We start from the raw sequence: 12,678 nt of genomic DNA, 5'->3' as shown, positions 1-12,678 counted from the left end.
CTCAAACTCCTGACCTCAGATGATCCACCCACCTTGGATTCCCAAAGCGCTGGGATTACAGCGAGCTAGTGCACCTGGCCTAAAGAACTTTTTTATTCTCAAAGAGCTGAATCATTAAGAGAAACAAGCTGTATAAGTTTTGTTTTGTCACAGCCTTGTGGTTTTACAGGCACTGACTCTGTGCTCTTTTGGTTGTTAGCGCGGTTACACACTTGTAAGGAAAGACAGTGAGGAGGAAGTGTCCTTGCTGGGAAACCAAGATGTAGAAGAGGGAAATAACCAGATGGAAGATGGATGTCGAGAAGTGACGTGTGAAGAGGTAATCTTTTCAGTTGCTGTTGATAATCCTAGATAAGTAACCAAGCTCCCATAGAGATAATCATGTTAAGATGATAATTATTTAATAATCTTAAAAAATGGTTAAGAAAATGGGACTTGCAGCCTCCAGAACTGCGCGAAAGCAGTTTCTATTGTTGAAGCCGACCAGTCTGTGATTAGGGTTAGAGTGAACGTTAGTGCTTTCCAGATGCTGTTTGATGATACAGTTGATGCATTATATGTGAGCTCGGGTCATCATTTTGTCATTTCACTTCTCCAGTGAGATTTCTGCTGTTACATTACGAGTTATGATAGGAGTGACTTAAGGTGCCATGAACATGGCTTTCAAAACTTTCTTGTGTCAATCAGAACTTTTCCATAGTTGCGGGGAGAGAGATCCAAGATGGCTGATCACTAGCAGCTCGGGATTGTAGCTCCCAGTGAAAGCGCAAAGAACGAGAGGACGCTACACCTTCACGTGAATTCTTGTTGCTCACGCATCAGGAGATTCCCAGCGGAGGAGCCCCACGGGTCGCCAGCGCGACTCTTGTGGCCGGCGAGGCAGTTTTGCCAGCGCCTCGGAGCGTCGGTTCTTGGTGCAGAGTCAGAAAAACACCATCAATCTTAACGCCGCTGATTCAGTCGGCGCAGTGGGTTGCTCAGACTTCGGCGCTGAGAATCAATAAGTTGGACGTCCACTGAGAAACCCAATTACAAAGATGGTAATTATAAAGACCACAGATGGATAAATCTACAACGAAGGGAAGAAAACAGCCAAAAAAGGCTGAGAATACCAAAGATCAGAAAGCCTCTCCCGCAGTAGGGGATCACAGTTCCTCATCAGCAACGGAACAAGGCTTGATGGAGAACGAGTGTGTTCCAATTACAGAAGCAGGCTTCAAAATGTGGATAATGAGAAACTTCTGTGAATTAAAAGAACTTGTTTTAACCCAATCCAAAGAAACTAAGAACTTTGAAAAAAGATTTGACGAAATGTTAACAAGAATACACAATTTAGAGAGGAATATAAGTGAATTGATGGAGCTGAAAAACACAATACGAGAACTTCGTGAAGTATGCACAAGTTTTAACAGCCGAATTGATCAAGCAGAAGAAAGGATATCAGAGGTCGAAGACCAACTCAATGAAATAAAACCAGAAGATAAGATTAGAGAAAAAAGGATAAAAAGGAACGAGCAAAGTCTCCAAGAAATATGGGACTATGTGAAAAGACCTAATCTACGCTTGATAGGTGTACCTGAATGTGACGAAGAGAATGAATCCAAGCTGGAAAATACGCTTCAGGATATTATTCAGGAAAATTTTCCCAACCTAGTAAGGCAGGGTAATATTCAACTCCAGGTAATATAGAGAACACCACAGAGATATTCCTTAAGAAGAGCAACCCCAAGGCACATAATCGTCAGATTCACCAGGGTTGAAATGAAGGAGAAAATCTTATAAGGGCAGCCAGAGAGAAAGGTCAGGTTACCCACAAAGGGAAGCCTATCAGACTTACAGCAGATCTCTCGGCAGAAACCCTACAAGCCAGAAGAGAGTGGGGACCAATATTCAACATCCTTAAAGAAAAGAACTTTCAACCCAGAATTTCACATCCAGCCAAACTAAGCTTCACAAGTGAAGGAAAAATAAAGTTTTTTGTGAATAAGCAAGCACTCAGAAATTTCATCACCACTAGGCCTGCTTTACAAGAGCTTCTGAAAGAACCACTACACATAGAAAGGAATGAACAGTATCAGCCTTTCTAAAAAAATACCAAAAAGAGCATCAATATAATGAAGCATATACATCAACTAATGGGCAAAACAGCCAGCTAATATTAAATGGCAGTATTAAACTCACATATATCATTATTAATTCTAAATTTAAATTGACTAAATCCCCCAATCCAAAGACAGACAGGCAATTTGAATAAAAAACTAAAACCCATCAGTATGCTGCATCCAGACCCATCTCACATTCAAGGATACACAAAGACTCAAAACAAGGGATGGAGAAAGATTGACCAACCAAACAGAGAGCTAAAATAAATAAATAAAAAGCAGAAGTTACAATTAAGCAACAAAGATCAAAAGAAGCAAAGAAGGACATTATATAATGATAAAAGGATCAATGCAACAACAAGAAGAGCTAAAGATCCTAAATATACATGCTCCCAATACAGGAATATGCAGACATACAAGACTTATAAAGAGACTTAGACTCCCACATAATAATAGTGGGAGACTTCAACATTAATATTAGACAGATCAATGAGACAGAAAATTAACAACGATATCCAGGACTTGAACTCAGATCTGGAACAAGTAAATGTAATTAACATTTATAGAACTCTCCACTTTAAATATACAAAATATACACTCTTATCAGTACCACATCATATAAACTTAGAAGTTTAAATGAAATGTTGGTTGGCTCCTTGTTTGTTATTCTCTTCCCTCATTTTCTTTTATGTCTCCATTATTAAGGACAATTATAGGCATACCCATATTTAGACTGCATTCTAGCCCGGGCAATAAAGCAATACCCCCATCCTCTCTCCCTCTTCCTCTTTCTCTTTCCTCCTCTTCTTTATTCTTTTTCTTATAAAAAAATAAAAAATAAAAAAAAAAAAATAACTTTTCCATAGTTGCAGACATAGAGACCCAGTGTTTTCTGATTTCAAAGGGATCTCTGCTGGCTCATGTCAGGACACAGGTAGAGTTGGTTTCAGGATGATTACAGTTTCGGTGTCTCCAATTCCAAGAGGCCTTGGTTGGCTTTTTTCTTTTGTAAGTTTTCTTTATATTCTGAAGTCAGTTGGTCCCATGATGCTGGAACCATGGTCACAAGTTGCCCTGGGCTTATTTTTTTCAGTCTTTCCATCAGAGAGCAGAGTGCCCTTACCAGCCTGCTACTGTTAGGAAAAAATTCCCAAATACCTGCCAGCCCTGGACCAGTGGCTGCCGTCTTAGTCCTGCAGGGCTGCTGTAACAAAACACCACAGCCTGGGTGGCTTCAACAAGAGACTTTTCTCACCGCTCCAGAGGCTGGCAGTCCCGGACTGCGATGCCGGCCGGCTGCTTTCTCCCGAGGCCTCCCTGCTCGGCTTGTTGTGTCGGCACAGGGCCTTTCCTCTGCGCCTGCACCCCTGGTTTTCCTGATCTCCCCAGAAGACAGTAGTCACAATGGGTCAGGGCCCACCCCCTGACCTCACTCAACCTCGATTACCTCCTCAAAGGTCTGTCTTCAAATACAGTCACATTGTGGTTAGGGCTTCAGCATAAGACTTGGGGACGTAAGTCAGAGCACTGCGGTTGGGGGTACAAGGCTGGACAGGGAAGTTGTAGCTCCCCGTAAAGAAGAGAGGTGCAGTCCCGGGCAGACAGAGCAGAGCACAGCCTCTGCTTTCTTTTCTTGGAAACTTTATTTTGGCCATTTAGTGAGGACCAAACAAAATTTCTCAAAGTCAGTATTTTGTAATTATTATGTAATTTTATGTTTTAATTTGGGGCATTTAATAATTAAGTGTCTAGAATCATAAACACAAGCAGAGCAGGAAGGCGCATGTGAGTCACCTTGCCTGGTGTTCTGCAGCCCTTTCCCTATCAGGGACCCCTTGCAGAGTTTTCCCCTGGTTGGCTCGACTTAGAATACCCACATCTATTAAACTAGCAGCTGTGAATCACCTTCTGCTCTTATGGTTGGTGTTTTATCAGCACCAGGTGATATCAGCAGGTTTTATCAGCATCAGGTGGCTATTTTATCAGCCGATGTTACATAATTACTGAGGCCTGCTTAGGAACCTCATTTTATAACAGCTGTGGCCATCACAGTTCCTCTGGTCTAGCCTCTTGGTTTACACAGGGGAGTCTGAGGTGTGGGATGGAGCAGGGCTGGTGAAGGTGGGGATTTGGGGTGGTGAAGTTGTGGTTATGGAGCTGGGGAGCGGCAGAGTGAACAGAGTGCAAGTCTTGGGTTTCTGTTCCTCACACTCTAGAGTGTTTTCACCAGCATCCAGCCAGCAGCTCTTTCATTGTAATCCTTGAAGTGGAACCCACTTGGCATGTAGAAGTACACATGTCACATCATGACTTTAACATATGTTGTGTGCTCTCTCTCAGTTTAATTTTGGAGAAATACTAATGACTCAAGTAATCCATTCCATTGAGTACTGTCTGGGATGCATCTCCAACACCGCCTCCTACCTGAGGCTCTGGGCGCTCAGCCTGGCTCACGCACGTAAGTTCCTATTGAGACCTGCATACAGTTTCCAACACCCTGTAGTGCCAGGAGACTCGGTAGGGGGGCACTGTGGGATATTTTAACTTTTTAACTTTGTAACTAATAGTCGTAGCACCATCTTTCAGTTGCCATTATTCACTACTTAATACACAGATCTCTTGGCTATTTCTTTTTTTTTTTTTTTTTTTTTTTTAGACGGAGTTTCGCTCTTGTTACCCAGGCTGGAGTGCAATGGTGCGATCTTGGCTCACCGCAACCTCCGCCTCCTGGGTTCAGGCAATTCTCCTGCCTCAGCCTCCTGAGTAGCTGGGATTACAGGCACGCGCCACCATGCCCAGCTAATTTTTTGTATTTTTAGTAGAGACGGGGTTTCACCATGTTGACCAGAATGGTCTCGATCTCTTGACCTCGTGATCCACCCGCCTTGGCCTCCCAAAGTGCTGGGATTACAGGCTTGAGCCACCGCGCCCGGCAGGCTATTTCTTTTGGCTGAGGGATGCTGTGGAAAAATCATGGTGGGAGTCTCTCTGAGACTGATCTGGCTTCAGAGGCTACCCTAGTTAAAAAAAAAAATCACTGAGATACGAGGAGCTTTGAGAATTGAGATGGCTTGGAAGCCTCTGGTATAATCACTTTCTGCTGTTGCCATTAGTTTTCCTGTTATTGGCTATTTTATTCATTGGTGCCTTACCAAGTGTGAATACCTGTTTATTTCAAGCAGGTCTTGCCACAGTGCTCATGGGTAGCTTTGATCACAGGAGTCCTTTCTTTGTACAATTCCAGTAACACACACATGTTAGTTTCCACAGTGTAGTTAACACCTGTTCCCCAGTAGCATGGTTCCAATTTCAGTCACCACAGTAACTAGCTGTGCAGGTAGGTGCAGGTGCATTTCCCAGCCTACGTGAGGGGGGTGTTGTGATGCCAGTGACCCACAAGTGGTGTTTGGAGATGTTACAGGACACTGAACGTGCAAAGGGTGCAATGTTGGAAGTAGGTTCAAACTTAGAAAAGAATAGGACAGGCCGGGCACAGTGGCTCATGCCTGTAATCCCAGCACTTTGGGAGGCTGAGGCAGGTGGATCACTTGAGGTCAGGAGTTCAAGACCACCCTGGCCAACATGGCAAAACCCATCTCTACTAAAAATAGAAAAATTAGCTGGGCATGGTGGCAGGCACTTGTAATCCCAGCTACTCGGGAGGCTGAGGCAGGAGAATTGCTTGAACTCAGGAAGTGGAGGTTGCAGTGAGCCAAGATTGCGCCGCTGCACTCCAGCCTGGGTGACAGAGCAAGACTCTGTCTCAAAAAAAAAAAAGGACAATTTGGCAACTATTAAGTTGCTTGCTCCGGATCAGGTCACCCAGCTTGTCCAGTTATGCAACAGGAAGCAAGCACTGCTCAAACTACCCTAATAAGCTGTTGTTTTTTTTAATACAAAGAAGAGACTTTTATACTCAATGCTTTTAACGTGTTAAAGACAAGATTTATCATTTTTTCATTTCCCTACATTTTTTGTTAAAACATTAAAAGCTCTTTTATTGTTGGCTATATTGTTGGCCAACAATAGGGGAGTTTGTAATGTTTTAACAAAAAATGTAAAGGCCACAGAAGAAACCCGTTTTCCTATGGGTTAGTCAGGATGCTTTGAAAGGTTTTGATGGCAAGGTCGTTTTTGTGCTTCTGCACTATTGTGCAAAGCAGGCACTGCCTGTGTTTGTGGAAACCACTGGATGAGAGAGTGCCTTTTTCTTTTAAAAAAATAATAAATAAACAAAATGCTTATGTTTTTATAAGCATAGCCAAAGGTCTGGAATTTCATGGCTGGAGGGGCCCTGTGGTCGTTCCTGTCCATTTTGAAGAGGCGGTGACTGAAGCCCATTGAGAGTCAACGCTTTACGCACGCTCATCCAGTTGGTCCCTCGGTGGCAGAACCAGGCCTGGGAGGCTGTTTCTGGCTGCCTGGTCCGGTGCCGCTTTGGGAGGTCACTAACCCAAACCTAGTCTGGGGCAAGACCTCCTTTGGGAGATGGCCTCTGCTGGTTTTGGAGTGCCAGGTCTTCCTTAGTGTCTGAGATGGTCTTGGAGCTGGCTGCCTTTCACACAAGCAGTTGCGTCTGTGTTACATGTGTGTCTATTATTTTATGGGATAATGGTTCAGAGCTGCCAGAGGGAAACTCAGACCTGGTAGCTCACAGAGTGACTCACTGAACGTAAGCGAGCGTGACTGTGCAGTCTGCACTCCTTTGCAGAGCTGTCCGATGTCCTGTGGGCCATGCTGATGCGCGTGGGCCTCCGTGTTGACACCACCTATGGCGTCTTGCTGCTGCTCCCGGTTATCGCGCTTTTTGCGGTTTTAACCATTTTCATCCTTCTGATCATGGAAGGGCTTTCTGCGTTTCTTCACGCCATACGCCTCCACTGGTAAGTTTGAAACTTAGCCTTGGAACTGTTACTAAAAATCATACCGCTGCCCCCCCACCCTGCCCAACCAAATATACACAGCCCCTGCAAAATCTAATGCTGAATTTAGGCTAGTTCTACCCTTCCTGCCATTGGGATCTGTGTTCATATCTTCTGAGTTAAAACTGTGTTTTAGGCTGGGTGTGGTGGCTGGGCACAGTGGCTCATGCCTGTAATGACAACACTTTGGGAGGCTGAGGCAGGTGGATTACCTAAGGTCAAGAGTTTGAGACCAGCCTGGAGAACATGATGAAACCCTGTGTCTACTAATAATACAAAAATTAGCTGAGCACGGTGGCAGGCACCTATAATCCCAGCTACTTGGGACACTGAGGCAGGAGAATCACTTGAACCGGGTGGCAGAGGTTGAAGTGAGCCGAGATCATGCCATTGTTCCACAGCCTGGGCGACAAGACTGAAACTCTGTCTCAAAAAGAGAAACAACAAAAAACCTGTATTTTGTTTCTGAACTATTATCACTGACAAGTAAAAGCAAATTTAAGTTTACAGAATACTGATGTATGTTTCATACTCCTAATTCACTTTGGATCTCACAGGTTGCTCTATCTTATTGCAAAATAAATGCTTACGTATTTCTTAATCTTTTAAGGTATAGGTCAGATTACTGCTCTGTGCCTCCAGTGACCCCTGGCAGGAGAAGTTCTCGTTGCTTGTGCATGTGCTTTTGTGTGTTGGACAATGAGAGGCAGCGGATGCATCAGAGTTGCTGTTCACACTGGGAAAGCTAGCACAGGGTTAGGGGTGGCGAGTGGTGTTGAGCTAAGTAAAAATATTTGTGCCAAGAACATGTTTTGGAATGAAGCAATTTCAGCACAGGAATTTATTTTTTAAACTTATAAATAAGTTGTTTTAAGAAATATGATTTCATCATCTTCCATTAATACATCCTTCTTTTTTTTTAGGGTAGAATTTCAGAACAAATTCTACGTTGGTGCAGGCACCAAATTTGTTCCTTTCTCATTCAGTCTACTTTCATCGAAGTTCAGTAACGACGACAGTGTGGCATGATCATCTTGCTGTAACCAACAAGCCCTCCCATGTGTGGAGAATTATCATGTTATAGAATTTCACTTATGTCAGATTTATGATAGGAAAAATTCCATCTTCATTGACTGCCTTATGACATAGCCAAATAATTCTGTAAGATATACCTCTTCCTCATATGTTAAATATTTTCTAAAGTTTATCAATTTGAGATATAAAAATTTCTTTTGTTTTTTTTTTTATGATGAGCAAATATAAGTTAATGCCAAATGTTATGTTAAAGGTATTTTTTCAAATACAGGATTGGGAGAGAGAAACCAATTTTGAATGACTAATTGAAAATGGTATTAGACACTTGATTCCTTAAAACTTTATTTTTTAAAAAAACAGTTAATCTGTCACCTGAGATTGTCAGATGATATTTTCCAACAGTTGAAATATGGATAGTTTTAAAAAAAATTTAATGATGGGTAATCAAAACATTCACATGTATTCTGCTTGATTAAAAGATATGCAAAATTTTGTGTTTTTTTGAGATGAAGTCTTGCTCTGTTGCCCAGGCTGGAGTGCAGTGGCACAACCTCAGCTCACTGCAACCTCTACCTCCTGGGTTCAAGCGATTCTCCTGCCTCAGCCTCGAGAGTAGCTGGGATTACAGACGCCCACTACCATGACAGGCTAATTTATTTGTTTTTTTATAGAGATGGGGTTTCACCGTGTTGGCAAGGCTGGTGTCAAATTCCTGACCTCAAGTGATCCACCCGCCTCGGCCTCTCAAAGTACTGGGATTACAGGCGTGAGCTACTGTTCCTGGCCAAAAATATGCAAACATTTTTTATCCTGTGCTACCTAGAATTATAAGTAGAGGATTGTTTTTACAGTTTTGTCTTGTTTTAGTAATTGGGGACAATGGGATAAAATAACATACAACAAATGGTTATCCCACTTGTATATTTTTTTAAAGACTCTTATCCTGTTATCCTTACATAAAACCAGTTATGATAATTGTATGCTTGGAAAGGTAAATTGTATACTGGGCCTTAAAACCCAGTGTGACTCTAGAAGGTATAATGTGGACATGATTTGAATTTAGTGACAGCTTGGCTGATTTCACTGAACCAAAACGCTTTATAGTGAGTGAAGGTAAGGGAAAAAGTAGTATTTTGTATATTTTTATAACAAAATATAAATGATGATATTTTATCATGAAGAGATTACACTTATCCTTGAGAACAGTCTAATGATAGTTTTTTTACTTTCAGACTATTTCTAGTTAAAGGTCTGATAAAAGTATTTAGAGTTAATTTAAACTTCCAAATTGTTTAGATCAGTCGAAAACTAATTCTTGATAGCCACTATTTTATAATCTTTAGTTTAAATTCATCTATTCACTTGACATTTAGTTTTTTGTGAACTTGAGTCAGTCCTATTGAACATTCTGATCTATATTCTTGCAAATCATGTTAATTTTTTATATTTTAGTTTTAGACAATTATTTTCAGAAATCTGACTTTTTTCCCACCTTTTTAACATTGTGATTAATACGCATTAAAAGGCTATTTGTCCCTATCCTCCTTTATCCTGTTTCGAGGGGGAGAGCTTGTAACTTATGTCACAAGCTGAGATCCTGGAGTTCTGAGTTCAACGTAGCTGTGCAGGTGACTTCAAGGCATGAGCAGAACAGCGTTGACATAGCTGTGACTCTTCAAATTAAACCCTTTCAATTACAGTACACATTCTGTGTGCTGCTTGATGAGATGTCACCCAAGGCCAGCTTGGGTTTACTGCTTTTTGTCTCTCAAATTATCAAATAATGCTGACAAAACACTTGAAAATAATTCTGCTCTCAAAGTGATACTTCTCTAGAAAGGTGTCATGTCGGGCACTCTTGTTGGGTGACTGTGACATCCCAGAAGTGCTGGTCAGGTTTCAGCGGCTTTCACCTAGATCCATGCTTCCACTAGGGGTCATTTGTGTTGTTAACCTTGCTCCAAGGATCTGTCATAAAAACAACAGTAACCACTTCATCCCTCGAAGCCCAAGACTTCAGGGCACTGTTAACTGATTGGTAAATAAGAGATGTTTGCTGGCGTTGTTTACTGCTCCCTACTGTAATTCTCACGGGGCCACTTTTTAACTCTTTCTAATTCACACCTCTTCTTAGGCCATAGAGCAGAGGATGCAATAATTTCTCTGTTGAAATCTCCGTAGTAGTTATGTAGAATGTCATTATGTGAAAAACAATTCAGAATCCTCACTTCCTGGAAAGGTAGTTTGCTAATGGTGTTTATAGGTGCCAGGGCAATTCCTGTTTTTTGTTTTTGTTTTTTTTTTTTCTCTAAAGCCATGGGCTCCAGTGTCATGTTACCAGAGTTGTTGCTCAGTTTTGCTTGTTTTTCAGCCTTTTGCTAGAACCTATTATGTGTCTAGTTTTTAAAACATACTTCATTCCTTGAAAGCAGAAATCCAGAGGAAAGATGGCAGGTTGTGTGGATGATGCTGAATATGTTTATTTTCCTAAAGATAAATGTCACGACAGCCACATTTTTCCGTTTTCATTGAGATGTTTATTACCATGTGTTAACAGAATCCTAAAATAAATACCCAAGGGATTTCTTCTAAATAGAATTTGATTTCAACCTGCTGGGTGGAGACTGCAATTGCGGGGGTCAGTTAAGGAGTGCAAAGGGTGTTCTGTCTGATTGGATCTGGGTGAGCCCTGTGGACTTTCCAGCAGCTAAAGGACTTGGAACTCCTCTTGCACTGAAGGCTGCTCTGTTCTTGTTTCTGGAATGGGTATTTTATAACAATATCTGGTGTCAGTATCTCCTCTGCAGTTGTTTATTTTAAAATTTTATCTTTATTTTTTTGAGATGGAGTCTCACTCTGTCACCCAGGCTGGAGTGCAGTGGTATGATCTCGGCTCACTGCAACCTCAGCCTCCAGGGCTTAAGCAGTTCTGCTGCTTCCGCCTCTTGAGTAGCTGGGATTATAGGCGCTGCCATCACACCTAGCTAATTTTTGTATTTTTTAGTAAAAACGGGGTTTCACCATGTTGGCCAGGCTGGTCTCAAACTCCTGACCTCAGGTGATCCACCTGCTTCGGCCTCCCAAAGTGCTGGGATTACAGGTGTGAGCCACCATGCCCAGCCCTCTGCAGTTGTTTAATAAGGCATAGAATACCCTTACAATGTTCATGAATTAGGCTGGGCGTGGTGGCTCACACCTGTAATCCCAGCACTTTGGGAGGCCGAAGCGGGTGGATCACCTGAGGTCAGGAGTTCAAGACCAGACTGACCAACATGGAGAAACACTGTCTCTACTAAAAATACAAAATTAGCCAGGCGTGATGGCACATACCTATAATCCCAGCTACTGGGAGGCAGAGGCAAGAGTATCGCTCGAACCCTGGAGGTGTAGGTTGTGGTGAGCCGAGAATCGCGCCATTGCACTCCAGACTGGGCAACAAGAGCAAAACTCTCAAAAACCCAAAAACAATGTTCATGGATTACATATTCAGGTGTTTTAGAGCCTGATGCATTTTAGAAAAGAAAAGCAAAAAAACAACTTTTACAATTCTGCAGTCTGCATTTAAAAACAGTAAATTCCTCTATTAAAAATGTAAAGGCAGGTTTGCCTGTATGCCACAGGGCTATCTCAGGAAGGCTATGATGAACTCTGAAATCAAGATGTTGGAAATGAGGCCGTTTGGACCAACAGTCTTCCTACAGTCAGGCCATTGATGCTGATCTTTGGTTTAGAATTTTAAGAAATAGGCCGGGCGTGGTGGCTCAAGCCTGTAATCCCAGCACTTTGGGAGGCCGAGGCGGGTGGATCACGAGGTCAAGAGATCGAGACCATCCTGGTCAACATGATGAAACCCCGTCTCTACTAAAAATACAAAAAATTAGCTGGGCATGGTGGCACGTGCCTGTAATCCCAGCTACTTAGGAGGCTGAGGCAGGAGAATTGCCTGAACCCAGGAGGCGGAGGTTGCGGTGAGCCGAGATCGCGCCATTGCACTCCAGCCTGGGTAACAAGAGCGAAACTCCTCCTCAAAAAAAAAAAAAAGAATTTTAAGAAATACTTACTTAATGCATTCCACCTGTTCTTTGGTGGGAAAATCCAAGGGTTAGCCTGGTCATCTAGGGACTCAACTCCTTGTGAGGGGAAATGACAGTGAACAAGTTAGTATTTTGCTCCGCAAATGCATGAAAGGACAAATTTGCATCTTCTATCAGTATTGAACTTCCTTTTGCTAATGACAAATAAATATATCTATATTTTTAAACGTGGGTGTTTCGCTTTATTATGCTCTGGCTTGGCGAGAAAGCCAAAGAACTCCACTCCTTCCTCCCTGATGTCGTAGGCAACGAGGAACTCGTGCCTTCTTGGCTAATTTCTCCGCCCCTGGCCTTTGACCCACGTGGCTGAGGGCTGAGGGCTGAGGCTGTATCCTCCCTGGCCTCTAACCCTGCCTCTGCCACGCCGAGGTGCTGTGAGCTCGCCTTGCCACCAGCCCCAACTTCTGCAAGGTGGGCGGGCTGCTTTGCAGATCCGGTCCGGGTGAGTTGGGGTCTCACCCTGGGCTGTAGCGGCCTGAGGGCGGCTCCTGGCGGCGAGGGTCCCGCTCCGCATCCAGGGGCATG

General features: G+C 42.9%; 1 protein-coding gene across 1 annotated transcript in view; it reads left to right on the top strand.

Moving 5' to 3' along the window:
• ATP6V0A2 (ATPase H+ transporting V0 subunit a2) overlaps positions 1 to 12,321 on the top strand; it is a 55,299-nt gene extending 42,978 nt beyond the window's left edge. Inside the window, exons 17-20 of the mRNA XM_039471920.2 lie at positions 200 to 319; positions 4,443 to 4,560; positions 6,814 to 6,985; positions 7,948 to 12,321. Coding sequence (XP_039327854.1) covers positions 200 to 319; positions 4,443 to 4,560; positions 6,814 to 6,985; positions 7,948 to 8,053 — 516 coding nt within the window. The 3' untranslated portion in view covers positions 8,054 to 12,321. The remainder of the gene's footprint in view (positions 1 to 199; positions 320 to 4,442; positions 4,561 to 6,813; positions 6,986 to 7,947) is intronic.
• Positions 12,322 to 12,678: the final 357 nt, after the last annotated feature.

This window comes from Saimiri boliviensis, chromosome 7 (genome assembly GCF_048565385.1).
Source record: "Saimiri boliviensis isolate mSaiBol1 chromosome 7, mSaiBol1.pri, whole genome shotgun sequence".
Classification (NCBI taxonomy): domain Eukaryota; kingdom Metazoa; phylum Chordata; class Mammalia; order Primates; family Cebidae; genus Saimiri; species Saimiri boliviensis.
This window is presented reverse-complemented; position numbering and strand designations above follow the sequence as displayed.